The following is a 20,053-nucleotide window of genomic DNA, read 5'->3' as shown; positions in this document are numbered from 1 at the left end:
TTTACCCAATTACATTTATGATTTATATTCTTATATGGGACTAGAACTCAGCTAAGGGTGCCACTGTGTAATGTTTCTTAAAAGGAGACAAAAAAGTGGCTTACTTTCATAAACCTCAAAACTGCCCATAACTAAATCTTAACTTACCTTAGCCATAAACATTCTAGAATACATAATGCATGTGGACCTTTATCCTTCACATGTTGGGACTGCTAACCCAACAAAAGACTAACTGAAGGGACACAGCAAGACTTGCAAGCACAGGAGTGTGTTTCCATACAGACCTACTTAGTCACAAGACAGAGGCAAACAACCAAAGATCCTATCCCCACACACAAACACTCTAGTCTATCTCCAATACAAAATGGGTGCATGACTGATGTTCCACATTTCTTGAATACTTCCCCTTATAAATGCCCTTATATCCGTACTGAAATTAGCTGTGGTTTAAGCATTCAAATAAAATTCTCCCAGCTCTAATTTTATTCCTATCAAGAAATTATTCTAGATTCTCCATTTAACATCCCTTCTCCAAAGAGGAAATATGCTAAGATAGGCTCAGTCAGCTAATCTATTGACCTGACTTCAACTGGTACCCTTCTTATAAATTTCTACACCTATCTATGGGTACAATGAGGACTCAAATTAGTCCATCAGAACCACCTAGCATTAATTATAAAATCTGACCATAAAGTTTTTTATTCTGAGCTGTAAGAATGCTCAAACTTATACCAACCATATCATTAATAAGGCCAATTCGTGTTGGTGGAGCTTGAAGACCTAGCAGTGTTGCAAGGCGACGTTGTTTTTCGACTATAATGCCGTCCATATCCAGAAGTCGAGCAATATCAGTACGCTCAGGAGTAATAGGGATAGAAAGAGTGGCCAAAAGGACTCTGGTAGACATTCTGCAGAACAAAATTACAAATCTGTTAAATTCATAAATGTCACCTGATTTAAAAAAAAAACCACTTCTGTAATTGTCTGGTAAGATACGCCAGTGACAGAATATGTGCGCCATATTAGCAGATTGTATTCATATATGTTATTCATCAAAGCATGAGATGAAGGGAAATGGACTGTGCTAAAATGAATACTTGGGAGAAGCCGAACTTCACCCACCCACTTACTGTCAATATTTGCCAGCTACAGAAAAAGACTGTGGGTTTAAAACGTAGAATAGGTACATTTGTATACCTGATGCTTCCTTAGAAAAACAATTAAGGCAGCTTTAAAAATTAAGGAAAAAAATGACATGAATAAAGGGGGAAAACTTACAAGGATTGTTAAGTGAACACAACCGGGGGGTGGGGGGAGCGAAGGATTCGTGGTGGGGCTAAATCTTAGCTTCCTTAGAACACAAGAGCAAAGTCAGGTTAAATTCAGAGCACTATAGGACATTAAGGATAGTGGGCTCTGGAGCACAAGGGTCAAGAGTTAGAATCTCAGCTTCACCATTTCCAGGACTAGAACCTAAGGCAAGATACTTAATTTTCTGAGTCAGGAGGCTGTTGTAAAGATTAAGCAAATTATGTACATAGAGTTAAATAGCCTAATATTTATTATTATAATACTGTTATTACAGCATTTTCTAAAGGGATAGTACATAAATACCTTAAAGGAACCCAAGTTTGTTTTTTTAATCTCAGACATGGATTACATAAAGGACAGTGAATGACATAATGAACATGGATGGTCCTTAAGAGTTTCAAAGAAAATATACTAGGAAAATTCATTTAGTTGGTTCCCATAATTGCTGTAAAGCTAAAAGAAAAACAATTTGGTATACTAATTCTACTAGAGGCCAAAATAACATGGTCTGCCAGTAAGAGAAAAAAGTGTGGTCTGTGAGCTCCGAGTCCAACTGAAACATTAAAAAAAACTGAAACATTAAAAAAAAACAAACATGACTGAAAGAAAATACACTGCATGTATTGTTAAAAAAAATAATAAAGTGGTTTTTAGACTGCTAGGCTATAGACCCCTTCTCTATATTCGAACACACACTCAGTTATATTTTATAATCAGGGGAAAAAGTGACTTGATGGCAGCATTTATTTAATTCTCTTCTTTGTCTTAAGACTAGATTTTAAGTACCGTATATGGATAGAAACCTCATACCATAACACTGTCTCTCCTAATACTCGATTTTCTCAATCAGGTTTTTGGCAGAGTTGGTTATCAGACAAGACAGTTACCTGAAGACCAAGAATACTACCAGAGAACAACCATGTCTGGAGACACTTCTGACAGTGAGAAGTGGAAGAATTACTACCAGCATCCAGTGGGTATACTAGAGATGCTGCAAAACATCCTAAGTGCAGTCCCCCACAACAGTAAATTATCCAGCCCCAAACGTCAATGGTGCAGAGGTTCAGAAACCCTAACCTGGAACCATGCCACTTAGTAGAAGGTATTTTTTTCATAATTTCAGTATTATTTGACTGTAACATTCTTACCTTTGCATCTCTTCTTGTGTAAGATTCTTTCTCATTTCTCTGGATAAATGGTAAAGACGATGGAGTGTAGATGCATGAAAAAGAGCATTTCCAGATTTCCAAAACACAGTTGAGACTTTATTATAGTAATTTGCCATCAACTGAGGTTTAGGTGGTTTTTTAGACAAGGTGAATAGTCCATGAATATCTTCCACAGCTTTGAACGCTTCCTAAAATTAGCAGTATAAATTAGTCACTGCATTCTAAACAAACAAAAAAATCTAATCCAAATCTCTTTATGCAACCTAAAACATTTTGTTACTGAATTTAAAAAAAAAGGGAAGTAAAATTCCTTTATGTGTGGTTCCTTTTATTCATCCATAATATCTATTTCAGAAAACTGCCTTGATCACAAAAATACTAAATCCTTAAACTTCTTCAAATTAAGACAGAACACTTAAAAAAAAAATGCACTGCCCTTTCAACCACAACGTGTGACTCCACTCAGTCCAGCTCAAGATGAGCTTCAGGGCTGGTGCTCAAAAGCAGCTTTTAAAGTAGGTAAGATGTATTTGAACATGTACCAACTAATATAAATACAATAGAGGCTTTTCTTCCTTTGTCCCTTTCACAGTAGTAGCAAGGGTGAATTTTAAGAAGGTATCAAATATCTGTAAGAGTATCTATCTGCCCTATAGAGAGTTTTGTAAAATTCAATTTTATTATTTAGTCTTTCTATCAACAAGCCCCTGCCCGAAGCCTGACATAACTAGATTAGCTACAACTATCTTGACAACTTTGTCAACTGTGCTTTAATTTGCAAAGGTTATTTTTAAATCCCATTCTGACAATCCTAAAGATGTTTGAAAGTAAACTTCTAAAAATTTGGTTTTGTATGCTTATAAATTTTTCCATAACAGATCATTTTAATGATTAAATGCGATCCTTTTGACAGAAAACAAATCAATGGATTCTTAAGGATCAGGGTGGGCTTAGTTGCAGAAAGGGCATTTTGAAGAAATGTTTTACATCCTGATTATGATGGTGACTGCATTTTTCAAATTTCAGGGTGAGTTTTGCTAAATGTAAATTACACTTTAATAAACGTGACTTAAAAAAAGTTTTTTTAAGTGCATCATTATCACACTACTTGGAAGAATGTATAAGAAAAAAAATCTGGAAAGGGGCGCCTGGGTGGCTCAGTCTTTAAGCGTCTGCCTTCGGCTCAGGTCGTGATCCCAGGGTGCTGGGACCGAGCCCCACATCGGGCTCCCTGCTCTGCGGGAAGCCTGCTTCTCCCACTCCCACTCCCCCTGCTTATGTTCCTGCTCTCGCTGTGTCTCTCTCTGTCAAATAAACAAAATCTTTAAAAAAAAAAAATCTGGAAGGACATAAAAGACAATATAGAGGTTACTTCTGAGTAATAAGATAACGTGTGAATAGTTTCTTCTATTTATCCACTCGTTCTATAATGAGCATGTTTGTCTTCTATAGGACCTCTTTTTCCTCATTATTTCATCAGGTAGTGTTTTAAGGGTGTCCCTACAGAAAGGAAAATACTTTGAAGAGCAGGAAATCAGGGCGCCTGGGTGGCTCAGTTGGTTAAGCGACTGCCTTCAGCTCAGGTCATGATCCTAGAGTCCCGGGATCCAGTCCCAGGCTCCCTGCTCAGCAGGGAGTCTGCTTCTCCCTCTGACCCTCCCCCTTTTCATGTGCTCTCTCTCAAATGAATAAATAAAAATCTTAAAAAAAAAAAAAAGGGCAGGAAATCAGTTTCAATTGGTTAAAAAACTTCCAATCGTCTTCCTCTTTAATTTCAAGTAGATTTTTCTTTTGGTCAAAAATTTAAAAGTTTCAAGTCAGGACTACAAAATCATGTGAAAATATCTTTGAACTCTTTTTTTTTTATTTTTTAAGATTTTATTTATTTGAGAGAGAGAGAGAAGGAGAAGCAGACTTCCCGCTGAGCAGGGAGCCCCTTGTGGGACTCGATCCCAGCACCCTGGGATCACCTGAGCCAAAGGCAGACACTTAATGCAGACGCTTAACCAACTGAGCCACTAAGGTGCCCCCAGGGTGGAATTCTTAACATAAAAAGCCTAAGTGGTTGGGGCAAGTATCCCAACACCACCAAGATTTCCAATGTAGGCTCTTCCCCACACGTTTACTAAGCCAAAGCAACACTAAGAAATCTAGGAGACAATCTAGTGCAGCGTTTCTCCCACATCACAGTAAAGGGACAAATTATTTTTTTAAATTTCCAACCTATTGCCCATATTTTTATGAAATACAACAAAACTATTACAAAAATAAATTGAAAAACAAGCTCAGTTTTCCTAAACAGAGTAAACACACATAAAATTACCATGAAATTGCTACCAAAAACAAACCAAAACCACCAAAAACAAAAAAACCCCACCCTTAATAAATGCATATTCTCTTTAATTATTTCATCCTGGATCAGTAGACAGTTCACAGACAGGCACCGAACCACAGTTTGAGCAACAATGAGGATTAATTGTTTTATATGGAAAGCCACCTGGTCCAAAAGAGATTACCTGATTTGGCCCAGATTTCACAGCAGGCAACTAGAACCAAAATATCCTCAGACTGCCTGTCCAGAACTCTTGCTTCTCCATTAGACAATCTTAAATTCCTCAATTATCTATCAAAATTAACCAATAAATAACAAGATGAATACACTGATTCAAGAAAAAAAAAAAGTAGGCAACCTTGTCAGGACCCCTCTCACTCCTGAGAGCTTTTTCTGTATCCTTGCTTAAAAAACTTCTATCACGTTACTCACCCCCCAAAAATTAAATAAATAAAAAAGTAATATGGGTTATTATGACTACAAAAGACAGCAAATAGTTCACAACATACCTGCCATAATTCCATGCTGATAGCACTGTCCAACTGAACAAGTCTGGTTTCCAAATGCATGGACTGGCTCTCTGGATTATTAAGATTGATTGCTGTACTCTGGTTATGGTGACGTTGAATTTGTGACAAGTGCATTCTCAAATTGTCACATAGCTTACGGAATTCAGCCTTACGGGTGTACTGGAGGCAGAATTTGAAAGCTATAGGCGTAATTAATTATAAGATATATTAGGTACTTTCCACCATCACTAAGTATTTGAATTGGTTTTACTTCAAATATTAAAATCAGCTATTTTAACAAGATTTACCAAACTCATAATCAGTCTTTAGAAATGATAAGTCATTGGTCACTTCATCATGTGTCCTGACCATCTTTTGGACATAGTCCTGGCCTAGAACTAGAATTTGGTGCTGAGGTTCTAGGAGAGTTTACAAATGGGAAACTACTCAAATTAAGGTGTAGGAGGGACTCACCTTTCAAACACCTACCACTTCAAATCCTAAAAGAACAAAAAATTCTAGCCTGAAATATAGAGCCTTGCTATCTAACAAACTGTGGGCTTATGGTAACCTGATTTCAACTGTTTACATAGATGTATGCTTTAACTACTTGCTCTGTCATTAAAATAATTTTCTACTGTCATATATGCAATATAGCAATGTTTCAGAATTCCTTTGCTCTTAAAAAAGAGATTTCTATTTCAAGAGGCCCAAAACAAAGGGATGGAGCTTAACTTCAAGTTAACATTTATTATCAGTAGTTATCAAAAGCCCCAAGTGTACTTGTGTTCAATGAAAATTCACATATGCTAGCCATGTAAGCAAAACTGAACACAGGTTCTAATACTCATAGTAAAATATTCTTACAGTCACTCACAATTTGAATAAACAAATGCCAATCGTCCCGCATACTGAAAAGAATGGCAATACAAAGTTGTACTAAGGCCAAAGTAAGAGAAAGCCAAAAGCCACTCTCAAGTCACATATATTCCATTCATATATAGTTAAAAAGCTGCACTAACAGCAAGTGACAGTAAGGAAAAGATACAAGATTAAGAAAATGAACTTCATTTGGTTCAGGATTCAAAGTACAGTTAATCCTTAAACAAGGGTTTGAACTACATAGGTACACTAACGTATAGATTTTTTCGATACAGTACTGTCAATTTTCTCTTCCTTATGATGTTAACACTTTTTCTCTAGCTTACCTGTTTTAAAAATACAGTAATATAACACATATAACATACAAAATATGTGTTAATCAACTGTTTATGTTACCAGTAAGGCTTCTGGTTAACAAGATGCTATTAGTAGTTAAGGTTTTGGGTAGTCAAAGACACAGGTGGATTTTCAACTGTGCAGGAGTGGAAGCAAAGGGGTGTGTCCGTCAGCACCTCTAACAACTACCCCTCCAAGTTGTTCAAGCATCAATTGTATATACAGTGTAACAATCGGATACTTTTTATGACGATCCTGAGTCATCAAAATGACTTAGTTCTGTATTCAGTGATACTGTTTAAGAAAATAAAACTATGTATTTTTCGAGGAATCCTAGAATTCCAAAGCTTAAAAAGACCTCATAAACCCATGGCATGGTTGAGAATATGTAGTGGTGAAGTCAAAAGAACTCAAGTTTAGCAGAAAGCAAAAAGTTCCATTTGTTTTTAGTCACCTGGAAAATCCCAAAATGACTTTGTCTTTCAGATATTCGTGAAGTGGACTTCATACAGAATTACCCTAACAAGTAAAACAAATTTCTTATAGTCATTTATTTAATATTTAAACGAATGCCAATCATCTTTCAATAAGGATAAAAACTATAAAATAAGTACTGTGGAGAAAAATAGGTTAACCTTGTCCATCTTTTGCAAAATCTTTTCCTAAAAGTCAACTTTTCAAATCCAGTTTTCATCTTACCTTGTTGGGCAATATCATGGTAGAGACGCTCTACTCTGGAATTGTTTCGAAGAAGGTCCAAACACTGTCTATATGATTCCCAAAGGAATTTAACCCATGGAGTTAAAAGTAGTCTGTCAGTACGATCCTGAGTGTCTTCACCACTTACAGCACTTAGGAGAACACTAAAAAAAAAAAAAAAAAAAAAAACCATTCAAAAAGTTGAAAACAATTTTAGACATGATTTCCTACTTTGCCATATGATAAAAAAACCAAAACCAACAATGGTCAGTATAAAAAAGTGTGAATTCTTCCTATATTTATGCATGGATGCACTGGATGCACTGTAAAGCTGTCACATGTTCAAATATTTGAATCCCCAATGCATATTACAACCATTTAAATCAGTATCTGCCTCCTATCTGAAGATTTCCCACTTTTACCAATTTTGAATAGTATGGTTTTGTTACTATACATTTAAAATTCCGAAGATGAGCATTCTTTCCAATGAACATCTACACCTCAAACGAGGATGATGGAGACACATGTAAAGAAAAACTGAGGAAAATATATCCGCAATTTAACCTACATACCTCTCAGGAGTTTGAATATTATCCAGATCTTCTATGTCTAGGACCATCTGCTGAGATTCTTCTTTAGCAGCTTCAGTTTTTTCCTCTGCCAATTTCAAATATGCCCTAACAACATCCTCTAGAGATTTGATGTTCACCTAACCAAAAAGAAAGAGCACCTTACAACACTTTTCCAACAAACCATAAAATATTTTAAGAGCAAATTTTAGGATATAAAGCATATTATAACTCCGGAAAGTAAACTCATCTGAAAATTACTAAAAGCACTTTTTAAAACTATAAAACTCAGCTCTTTTCATACCTGTTGACAAATGTTCTTATACTGGTATAACCCCTCTTTAGCCAAATGGCTCTTGCGAAGATCCACGCAAAGTTCCAAGTATTTCAACATAATCGGCTCGTGTATCTTTTGCCATGTTCTGTGTTTCTTACTTTTCATAACATCATAAAGAACATCCAAAGCAGGCTGCTTTTTTCCAACCTCAAGAAATTCTGGAAAAATAATTCAGGAAAATTAAAATCCGTTATGTATACTATACAGAAATCTAAATCTTGCTTAAATTGGTTATTTTAATTTCTGAACTCACTACCATCTCTTTTTAAGATCACATTTATTTTCGACATCTAAAGCCATGCCAAAACTATCAAGAGTTAAAACAATGAAAAACTGGTACAATCTCAAAATATGGTCTACAGATAAAACTGGATTTCACTCAATTACACTGTACCAAATGTGTCCTTCTAAGTTCCAGAAATTGAGATCATGAGGGAAAAAAAAATCTCTCCCCAGCAAACACAGTAAAGTCAAGTCTAACTTCAGTCACAGTGATCTGGCTGAGCAAATTTTTACTAGTTCATGCTAAGACTCCAGGCAGAAAAATCATTAGATTGGCAATTAGACAGTCAATTGGACTGACTCTGTTCCCTTTAAGATCAATTGACTATGTGGGCCTGCTTTTAGGTTCTCTATTCTGATCACTCTCTACTGCAATATATCTAGTTTTTTGCTAATACCTCACTGTCTTGATTACTATAGACTATCTTCAAACGAAGTAGTGTGCTTCCACTTTGTTCTTCAGTATTATTTGGCTTACTAAGTCTTTTACCTTTCCGTATAAACTCAGAATTAGTTTAATATCTACAAATTAGCTCACTGGAATTTTCATTCAAATTTTACTGAATCTACAGATCAAATATGGAAGAATTGACAATTTAACAATATTTAGTCTTCCCATCTATGGACTATCTCTCCACTTATTTTTCCAGTCTAAACATGAAAAAAAAATATTAAGACAAACCCCAAATGAGGGACATTCCATAAAATACTTGACCAGTACTCCTCAAAACTTGTCCAGGTTATCAACAAGGAAAATCTAAGGAACTGTCATAACAAGGGGAGGTGTCTAAGGAGACAGGACACTTAAATGTAAGATGGTATCCTAGATGGGATCCTGGAGTTCAAAAAAGGACATGAGGGAAAGCTAGGGAAATCTGGAAAAAGTATGGACTTTCATTAACCATGTATCAGTACTGGGGGTGCCTGGATGGCTCAGTCTGTGAAGCTGCTGCCTTTGGCCCAGGTCGAGATCCCAGGGCCCTGATCGTGATCCCAGGGCCCTGATCACCTTGCTCAGCATGGAGCCTGCTTCTCCTTCTCCTCCCCACTCGTGCTCTTTCTCTCTCTCTGTCTTTCTCAAATAAATAAAATCTTAAAAAAAAAAAAAATATATCAGTATTGGTTCATTACTTGTGACAAATGTACCAAAATGATATATCAATAGGTTTGGTTTATATGGAAATACTCTGTACTATATGTGCAATAATTCTGTAAATCTTGACCTTCTAAAATTAAGTTTATTAAAAAAAGTTTAATAAAGTTTATTTTCAAAGACAAAAAAATTTAGAATGCATAGCAAAGAAAATTATACACTTACAAATTTAGTTATCACCTAAACCTGAAGGCATTCTGCATGTGGCACGATTTCAAAATCCAGCTCCAATCTCAGGTTTTATGTATGCTGCTCATTTTGAAATTCAGTCAAAAGCAGAGACTCCTCTATCACATTATTTCTGACAAAGGTTAAAATTTATCCTATTTTTTCTCATCTTTTATTTTCCTTCTGCACAAAACTTAGGTTAGATAGCTCCCCTCCCCCATTTACTAAGTCACCTGGTTATGTGCAACTTAAAATTCAATAACTGCTGAAATGCACACACAAAAAAAATCTTTCCACTGAACATCTGAAAAATAATTTGGGGAACCAAAACACTACACTATTTAAAAAAAAAAGTCTTAAAAAACTACACTCCCATTGTTAAAAATCATTATTTTCCTCCTAAAAAAAGAATCTTTAACAAAGAATTATTTTCAAGAGTTAACACCATACAACATTATAAACCATGTAACTGTGCTAGGCAAACAACAGGCAGAAACGTCCCTTATTTGGGAGTTTTACTAAATCTACAGATTTAGTAATTCTCTATATTTCTCCTCCCAACTATCACATCTTTCAGGAATGTTGCTTCTGAACATTCTTTCCTCCAGGAAAACTACAAACAATATTCCAACTCTGGTATATTAACAAGTTTGCAAGATAAATCACAAAATATACTGAAATAACTATCTTTACACAATACCCTATGTCATCCCACATTATATCAAATCATATTCTTCATATGCAAGTGAAAACAAATCTCTCTACAATAATTCAAGACAATGTCAACACTAATCCTGGCAATATGAGGGAAAGTCCATTTTCATTTGAGTCCATTTTGTTACAAAAAACAAAACAAAAAACCCTGTAAGAGGAAACAAAAATGTAATACAACTAGATACTTTGTTAAAATAATAAGCCTTTCCTGTTCTAAGGGGAGGACCTACCTATCTTATTCCTGAAGCATACATATACAAAGTTATTTTCTAAAATCCAACAGTACCTTAGGTGTTTTTAACTATTTAACAGAAAAGGCCTCAATCAGCCAAAAATCTGGAAGTAAATGTTTTTAGTTAAATTCATCATTCACATTAAATAGCACACCAGCAGCACCAAAACAACCTATTATACCCAATTCCCAGTCTTAGGTTGAGGATTTAAATCTTATACTATCCTATTTAAACACTGTCAAAATGCTTGTAACATAGAACAGGCACAGAGAGTTAAAGTTGAGAACTGGCCCCAGCATGGGGATGACAAAAAAATAAACTGTCTAAAAATAATTCACCTACCCAATCTCTTATTTTTAAATAGAGGAGTGTGATTTCTTTCTTTCTTTTTTTAAGATTTTATCCATTTATTTGACAGGGAGAGACACAGCGAGAGAAGGAACACAAGCAAGGGGGAGTGGGAGAGGGAGAAGCAGGCTTCCTGCAGAGCAGGGAGCCCAACGCAGGGCTCGATCCCAGGACCCTGGGATCATGACCTGAGCCGAAGGCAGATGCTTAACTAACTGAGCCACCCAGGCGTCCCTAAAATTAATTTTCAATTCCTAAACAGCCAATCAAGATTTATGATTCCAAATTCTACTTTCAAACTCTGAAACAAGAAGTTCAAACAAACCAAAGCAAATGCGCTAAAAAATTATTTTTTATAGGACACCTCCTCCATCACCAAGAAAAAAAGCAGACATGGGTACCAAGCAAGGATGTTTTTAAGGGAAAAAAGTGGAATGGGAACAGAAACCATGATAATCCATTAGGGTCAGTTTCTGCCTTTACCCTAATTTACATACTGGGAGAATTTACTTATTACTTATCTAATAAGGAAAAAGAAAGTTTTTGAGACTAGAAAGAAATACCACACATTAAAGGCTCTGTTGCAATGTTTTAAAAAATGCTCATTTCCAAATTGATATTCTTGAAATAAAGATTAAAATCTGGAATTATGAACTAATACTAGAAGGGTAGGCATTCTGAGCTTACCTTTCAGACACAATGACAAACTACCTCTAAAAGAAAAAGTTTAGGTCTGCCCTTTAATATTATTAGTTTTTCTGTGCAACAGACCAAGTAGACAAGCTATAATATTACACAATTTGTGGGTTTAATGACAACTTTATAAATCACTGGTAGAATATAAATTAAAAGGCTGTTACAAGATCAGGAGCAATTAATTCCATACTACTGACAACATAATCTGGAAAAGGGGCTTTTCCCAAATGATTCTGGTGTATGAATTTCTTGCCTGTAACTGCTGGGCCAAGTTTTCATCTTCCTGAGTGACTACTATAATCGTTTCCAAAAATATTGTTCTGAATTACAGGCTAAGATGGCCTGAACTACTCTGAACTTATTCACATTTTATTAAGATAATAAAACGGATTAGTTCTCAATGTGTTTGAGGTTACAAATGTTATATATACATTTACATAAAATGAGATTATCTCCATCGAATGAAATGTGCTTTTGTAATACTAGTTTTGTAAGTTTTGTAAGCAGTGCCATGTGCCATCCACAGTCTGCTCACTTTAACTCTTTCAGACAGCTCTCATTCACAAGATCAAAGGTACAGAAATTACTACTTGAAAGCTAAGGCCTATACTACAGAAACACCCAACTTACATCTTAAAAGGACTACAGCAAGGAGACAGTACAGCCTTATAAAAACCTACACAAAATTAAAGCACCCCCCAGGTGCCCCTTGCTCATCTTGCCTACTTTAATTTCAGATGCTTTCCCCAACTTTCCCTTCATGAATCAAATCTATTTCAACTTAGAAAACATGTAAAAAGATTTAAGATTTGTTACACATCAGAAAACCCTTCTAATTTAAAAAAATTACTGATATACTAAGCTCAAATGAAGATTCAGAATGGAGGAGTGATGAAACAAACAAGGCCTGAACACATCAAATGTGTAGTATTTTGGCCATCAAGATTACAGTGCTTCAGCCTATTAGCATGGAAAAAATGCCTGTCTGTAAAGCAAATTACTGTAAAACATCTACAATAGCAATTAGAACAGTAATTGAATCTCAGTCATTTTGTATACCATAATATAATTCTAAGTTTCTAAACATAAGAAAAAAATTCTAACTTTGCTACAGTTCATTTTGTAGTGATAAATTTCCATTTCAATCTATTTTCTTTCCTAGCAATTAACATCCTTGGGTACCTGGGTGGGTCAGTGGTTGGATGTCTGCCTTCAGCTCAGGTCATGATGAGAGGGGGAGTGTCCATGGGGCATGGGGGAGTCTGCTCCTCCCTCTCCTTCTGATCCTACCCCCCCCCACTCGTGGGCCCTCTCTTTCTCTTAAATAAATAAAATCTAAAAAAAAAAATTAACATCCTTAATTCTTGCCTGTTCTAACCATTAGGTCACTGGTTAAAATGAGTAGTCATCAGATCTAAGTTGCAGTTTTAAACCGATTTTTAAAACAATTCCAAAGAACGTGGAATGATCATATTCCACCCTCTTACCAACCCCCAAATTGTTACTTTTAAAACAACAACCATGTGACAAACACACTTTTGGTCCTGACAGGTTATCAGTACTATTAATTTTATGAATTGACTGAAATTGACCTTTTCACAAGAGAAATTTTCACACCAACTAACAAAATAAGCTCCATGAACTAAAATTGTAATAGACACGGTATATCCACCTACAACATGGATAAGACCCAAAACTTGTTTGGTTAGAGAAAGGGTGAAAATAAGAGCCATGGACGCCCTACACACTTAGAAAATTGTTGGGGCTTAAAAAACTCTGAACGAGAAAGTTTTTAAAAACCAGAGCAATGCATAATACATTGCACCCCAATAACAGCAACGTAATAAATGCCTCTTGAATAGACCAGGACACGCACAAGTTTTCCTGAAAGGGCCCATGGCTTAAATACACCTAGAAATAAAAATCGCAGGAAGTAGCGCTGTGGCGAAAAAACGACTAGTCGGAAAGTCTAGAGACCTTGGTTCTAGTCTCCTGGCTCAACAACTAACTCCCAGAGTGACCTTGGGTAAAAACATTCTCTCTAGGCCTCAATTTCGTTATCTTTAAGCGAGAACCTGGAAGTCCCTCTCTTACAGTATTAACTTTGTTCCAACTTCATGTGATTTGGAAAAGGCCAATAATCAATGCCAGAAAAAAACAGACAACATGTTAAATGGGTCAGAGTCTCGAAGCAGAGTTACAGTGACGGGAAAGGGGTAAGTGGACCCTGACCCCAGCAAAGCCCGGCGCTGGACTTGGGGGGCGGAGGTGTCTTCAGGAGGGCCGGAGGTGGGACTGCCCGGCTCCCGGCGCCGGCAGGAGGTGGAGTCGAGGTTCTCGCGTGCATTGTCCCCGGGAGGGAGCCATGTTTCTTCCTCCCCGGCACTCCCAGATGGCGGCTGGGGGCGCGGGGCCTAAGCAGCCGGGAGCCCGGCGGCCTGAGGCGCCGGGCGGAGGCGGACAAGGCGGGTAAGGAACTCCGGCCCCGGAAACCTGTCTCAGGGACGGCGGCCCCCAAGACGCACCAGGAGGCGGCGGGGGGGGAGGAAGGGCCCCCAGAGCGACGGTTCCCGGCTCCGCACCTCCCACCCGCCCCGGTCGCTTGGAGCAAGAAGGGAAACCATACCCACCCACGGGCCCGGACGGCGGCGGGCAGGTCGCATCGACCACCGCCCCAGCCAGGCAGCGGAGCAGCGAGAAGCAGGCCCGGGCCCCTCGACCTCAGAGGCCTCGGGCCGACCCAGCCCGGCGCGCCCCGATCCCCTACCCTACTCACCGTTGGCGCGCTTGAGGGCATTTTCCGGCCTCTGGAAATAAGCCGGCATCTTGGCGGCAGGCTCAGCTCACCCGGCGTCAGCGAACTCCTTGGTGGCCCGGGCCGGGAGAGGAGACGAAGGGGAACCAGCGCGAGGTTCCACGCGCCTCGCCTGCAGTCGCCCGCGCCCAGCCGGCCAGAGACGGAAAGGAAGGAGGCACGTGACCCCCGCACGGCGCCGCCGCCGCCGCCCAAGCCCCGGATGTAGGGGGGCGGTCCTGCGCGCGCAGGCGCGCTGCCGTCGCGCGCGCCGGCTGACGTGGCGGCGGTACGGCGTGTCTCCTCCGACCCCATCGGGGAAACGTATGGGGGAAGGTTCTCAGGCCCCTCTCTCCTTGAGCGAGAATCGGGGTGGGAAAAGTGATACTTGGGTCAGAGTCTCTGCCTGGAGAGAAAGAAGGCGTCTGCACAGATTTTGGACCTGCCTTGTGCGGAGTCATGCGAAGTTACAGTCAGGTCCCATCCGCCTAGGGGATGATGTCTCCGCTGAATGAAAATGCCGTATATATCCGTTTTTCGGAAATGCATTGAGCAGCTATCGCTAGACCAGCGCTGCTCACCACTGGTTAATAGTAGTGACCTGTCCCTTGACGGACTAGCAAGGGGAGGTGGGACGCAATAAATAAATTAGCAAGCTTATTTCATATCGGTAAAATTAAAAAGTTGCTGACACAAAGATTGGGTAATGAGAGCCCTCAGAGAAGGTGAGTTTTGAGGACAGACTGGAGACAGTAATCTGACAAGAGGGCAGGAAGTTCTGCAGCAAAACAGACTTTGCATGATGTTCGAAGATACATGGGAGTGTTGTAGCCTTAACATTCAGCACACATCACAAAGAAACAAGAAAAATGAGTGTTGGGGGGGAATCAATTTCTCAGGCCCCTTGCTACAGTCTTTTATTATTGATCTACAATTTTAGTGTTCGATCACTAACGTACACCTAGAACTTGAAAGCCATTTAAACTGAATCTAATTACTCAAATCCTAGGAATGAAATTAAGATGAGTTCAGAAGAAAAATTCAGAAAGCAACAGTGGAATAAATTGTTGCAAATTTATTACACATTTTGTAATAATGGATGGGATATTCGAATGAATGACAGTACTGTATCCTGGAACAAGGAAGCCACAGTACATACACTCGAAGAGCATTTTCCCCTCATTCTTTCTGCCTCAGCAAAGAGGTTTTTCTATTTAATTAAATTTATCACTATAAAGAAAGAAAACGTGGGAAACGCAGACAAGATAAAAGATACATCACAGAGTCTAGAAAAAGTTATTTAAAAATTAACTTCAGAGAGTTCTTCCTTCAAAATGCTTGGGCCACTCTAAATGTCTAAACTCACTCCCTCAAAATTAAGAGCCAGACAGAGTTGAGCAACAAGTACTAAGAAGCTATAGGAACTGTTTTATGAGGCAGGATCAAGAGACTCATTTCTGTATATAATAATTAAGTCAAAATTAAAGAGCTAAACATAAGAGCAAATATAGCCTTTAAATGCTGTAGATAGAAAACTATTAGTAGGCCATAGAGAAATGTAACAGAATAAAATAAAAGGAAACGACCTAAGTATCAGAAAAAGCTTTCCAACATTCTTACCTTTTCGTTATCATATCTCGAAGAAGATGGTAAAATAATCTCATTGATTATTACTCATTATGTGGTAGACCTAAAACAAAACAAACACTAGAAAATTTGGAGCAAAAAATGAAATTCAGTATTTCTGCATCTTCATTCTTTTCTCTCAAGTTAAAGTAGATGAAGCATTTGGTAATATAATAGCCAATGATCATTTAAGTGCATTACATACAATTAGTGTCTAGTACTGTATTTGTGAATAGTCTTAACTTCCAGAATAAATTTTATTAAATTCAGCCAATAGGATGGGATGCCTGGGTGGCTCAGTTGGTTAAGCGTCTGCCTTTGGCTCAGGTCATGATCCCAGGGTCCTGGGACGGAGTCCCTGCTCAGTGGGGAGGCTGCTTCTCCCTCTGCCTGCCACTCCCCCTGCTTGTGCTCTCTCTCTCTCTCTCTCTCTCTCACACAAATAAATAAATAAAATCTTTTAAAAAATAAATTTTAAAAAATTCAGCCAATAGGTATTAAGTACCAGCTAATAGCCATAATGCTGGGGGTAAAAATGCAAGTTGCCTGTTTTCAAGGAGTTGGTGTTTCTCTGGTGAAGGTCGATGAGTACACAATGAGGAGCAAGATAGGATCTATTCTGAACCAGGAGAAAAGCATAATTACTTGCTGTTGATTAATGCTCACTTCGTAGAAAACAAGCAACCTGAATATGCTAGAAGCCACTTTAGGAAATGTTAAAAGGAAGTGATCAGGCTGGTGAAGGTTTTTTCCCTAATCAAGCTACTTTTATACTATATATAACTGGATAATTTCTCTAATACAATGTTTGGAGGTTTTGAATAGAGCTAATAAGATTCTCAAAAAAAAAAAAAAGCAGGTCTTAGGGGCACAAAAGAAGTACTACATTATACATATTTGCAACATAATATAGCTTTAAATCAAGTATCATGTTTTATAGCTTTCACATTCATCATTTCGTTTACAAGAATGCTGGAATGAAGGTATTTACACTGAAACTAACAGTTTCAGAGAGTTAGACTACAGTTCACAATTACACATTCCTTCAACAAACCATTGTTGAGTACCTACCACGTGCCAGGTATGAGAAGTAAGCGCCTGAAAGGTAGGTGCAAGGCAGTGAACAGGACAGACTTGGTTCCTGCCTTCTTGGACTTGGCAGCCTAGAGAGAAAAAAGACTTCAAACACTTGCCAGAAGCTTCTTGAAGATGAAGACACCACTCCGGTCCAGGCCCCCATCATCTTTCCGGGTCCATCTCTCACCACACTATATATCTTTCAGTGCCTTAAACAGCCCTTTCTCCCACCTCCAACCCAATAAGTGCCATCACCTCCCTTGGGACATTTACCACCACCACCCATTCCTTGTTCTAACAACAACCTATTTCTCCACATTAATTGTCACTTCCTTCCGGAATTCTTCCCTAGCCCCCAGACTAGTTTAGATGTCAAGGCATGGAGCACCAATATCATCCCGTCTTAGCACTGATCATACGTCAATGTAATTACTTGCAGACTATAAGCTCAGAGAGTGGAAGCTTTTGTGTTATTCACACTACATCCCCAATGCCTGGCAGATGAGATACTCTCAAAAAATGCTGGAGAGATGAATGAATGAATCTCCACATAAAGATTTATATAGAGAGAACAGTTTTTACTATACCTGTGGGGAAGTAACAAGTGTGAAAGTTCAATGTGTCTTCTTTCATTTGTAGAGCATCTACCTATCTACATGGGGCTCTCAATCTACTTAAGCCCCAGCATGCAAATACTGAAGAAGAAATAATACTCTTCATTCAAAGCTCCTAATTGCACTGATTTTGAATGTCCAGCTGTATCGAAGTTCATTTGTGACTTTCTGAGGTCAGTGTTCAAATAAATCATGTTTTCCTAAACCTGTATATCCCTTCTTTTCTTCCTATCCCACCCATTATTACCTGACCAACCCCTACTAAGACTTTAAGCCTCAGCTCGAAGGCTTCCTCTGCAGAGCCTTTCAGCCAGTGGGGGACTGACTTACCTGTCCCTTCTCCTGTGCTCTTTGCTCAGGCCACCATTAACTCGGGCACCCAGGCCATCTCTGGGCACTCTGCTGCCCCTGCAGCTGTGTCATGGGGTGGCTGTAGTCCTCCTTCAAACCACTGGTGCCTGAAGGTGGATCAGTGACAGACTAGCTCTTCCCCCTAGCTACTTCTAGAGCATTCTCTCTCCTCCCTTGAACTGTAAGTATTGAACTTCATGCTATCAGACTAGACCACATGTGATTCCTCTAGGTGACAGTCCTTTATAGGTATCTGCAGAACCCAGGTCACAACCCCTCATTCCTTGACTCTTACTTCTAACTCTCTGTCACTCTCCAACACTACTGTCAGAATTATTAGTGGTTTCTATACCCGTGTGGATGATCCTGCCAATATCCTGGCCACCTGGCCTTCACAATTGTGCCCTCTACCTTACCTCACTTGCTCACACACATGGTGATACACTAGAGTCTAGACTAAGAGTCAGCAAACTTCTTCTGTAAAGGACTCGATGGTAAATATTATAGGCTTTGCAGGCCAGGAGGCCATATCTTCAACTCTTGGGGCAACTGTTCTTGCTGAAAGAGTAATTGTCCTTGTAAGTATGTGTGTATATTACATTTAAAAATGTAAAAACTAGGGCACCTGGGTGACTCAGTCAGTTAAATGTCTGCCTTCGGTTCAGGTCATGATCTCAGGGTCCTGAGATCAAGCCCTGCATCGGGCTCCTTGCTCGGCAGAGAGTCTGCTGCTCCCTCTCCCTCTGCCTGCCCCCCACCCCACCCCACCCCACTTGTGGTCTCTCTCTCAAATGAATAAATGAAATCTTTTCTAAAAATGTAGAAACTATCTTGATGAGCACTGAGCAATATACTGAATTGGTGAATCACTCTATTGTACACCTGAAACTAATGTAATACTATATGTTAACGATACTGGAATTAAAAATAATTTTTTAAATATAAAGATTAAAAAAGAGTAAAGATTGTTCTTAGCTCAAGATTGTAAACACAGGCAGTGGGCCAACTTTGGCCCCTCGGTCCTGTTTGCTGACCCCTACGCTGCACCTTGTCATACCAGCTCTCTCAGTTTCCAGATCTTGATTTCAAGTATCTCACATTCTCATTCCTTCCTGTGCACCACAACTCCCAACAATCCTGCTGCCTGACGAACCTGCAACCCAGTCATCAATCCCACTTCCTTCTCACACCGCTCCCCATCCCTCATGTCCTCTGTTTCCGCGGCACCCAGCTTAGATTCCATCATTTAGTTCTTTCCTTGCTCAGCTTTCCCTTTATTTGACCCCAACCCTGGCCAATCCAAGAATCCTTCTGCTCCTTGCCTGCAGCCCAGTGTGACTGGGGAAAAATATACAACCATGTCGACAAGTCCCACTTTAAATCCATGACCACGAGCCTCAACAAGCACCGTGCTGCTGTTCAGCCATCCTGTGACACTTCTCTAGGCTATGTCCCCCTTCTCCCAGATGACTGTGTCATACTTTTTCCTCTCTCCAATCCTCTTCTCTCAGCTGATGGCCTCATTTTCTGTAGCAGTGCAAATAGTGGAACAGTCAGAAGAGAACCTGGCTCTGCACTCTGCCATCTACCCACCCACCTGCTCCTGTCCTTGACACTCTGCCTCCCTCCTGTCACCCTTTGGCGCTTCTGTCTAAAGCCAGCCTTTTGTACTAGTGCTCTGGATTCCCTCTCCTCTCACGCAGCAGGCTGTTCACTCCAGCCTCCCTGAAACACTTTCTTCACTCGGCTTCCGAATTCCCCTTTTCCTGATTTTCCTCCTGCCTCTCTGACGGCTCCTCATCTCTCTGACCTCTAAGGTTGAAAAGCCCCAGGGCTCAGCCCCTGGACTTCTC

General features: G+C 39.2%; 1 protein-coding gene across 1 annotated transcript in view; it reads right to left on the bottom strand.

The window, feature by feature from the left end:
• The window catches only part of EIF3A (eukaryotic translation initiation factor 3 subunit A), a 34,953-nt gene extending 20,264 nt beyond the window's left edge, over positions 1-14,689 (bottom strand). The window contains exons 1-7 of the mRNA XM_028121737.2: positions 14,515-14,689; positions 8,112-8,302; positions 7,811-7,947; positions 7,239-7,402; positions 5,322-5,521; positions 2,460-2,668; positions 737-908 (exon numbers count right to left, since the gene is read on the bottom strand). Of these exons, the coding sequence (XP_027977538.1) occupies positions 737-908; positions 2,460-2,668; positions 5,322-5,521; positions 7,239-7,402; positions 7,811-7,947; positions 8,112-8,302; positions 14,515-14,563 (1,122 nt within the window). The 5' untranslated portion in view covers positions 14,564-14,689. The remainder of the gene's footprint in view (positions 1-736; positions 909-2,459; positions 2,669-5,321; positions 5,522-7,238; positions 7,403-7,810; positions 7,948-8,111; positions 8,303-14,514) is intronic.
• Positions 14,690-20,053: the final 5,364 nt, after the last annotated feature.

This window comes from Eumetopias jubatus, unplaced genomic scaffold, assembly GCF_037043125.1.
Source record: "Eumetopias jubatus isolate StellerSeaLion01/CBP00866 unplaced genomic scaffold, mEumJub1_p1.0 scaffold_17, whole genome shotgun sequence".
NCBI lineage: Eukaryota > Metazoa > Chordata > Mammalia > Carnivora > Otariidae > Eumetopias > Eumetopias jubatus.
The sequence above is the reverse complement of the archived record's forward strand: the minus strand, read 5'-3'. Positions and strand labels throughout refer to the sequence as shown.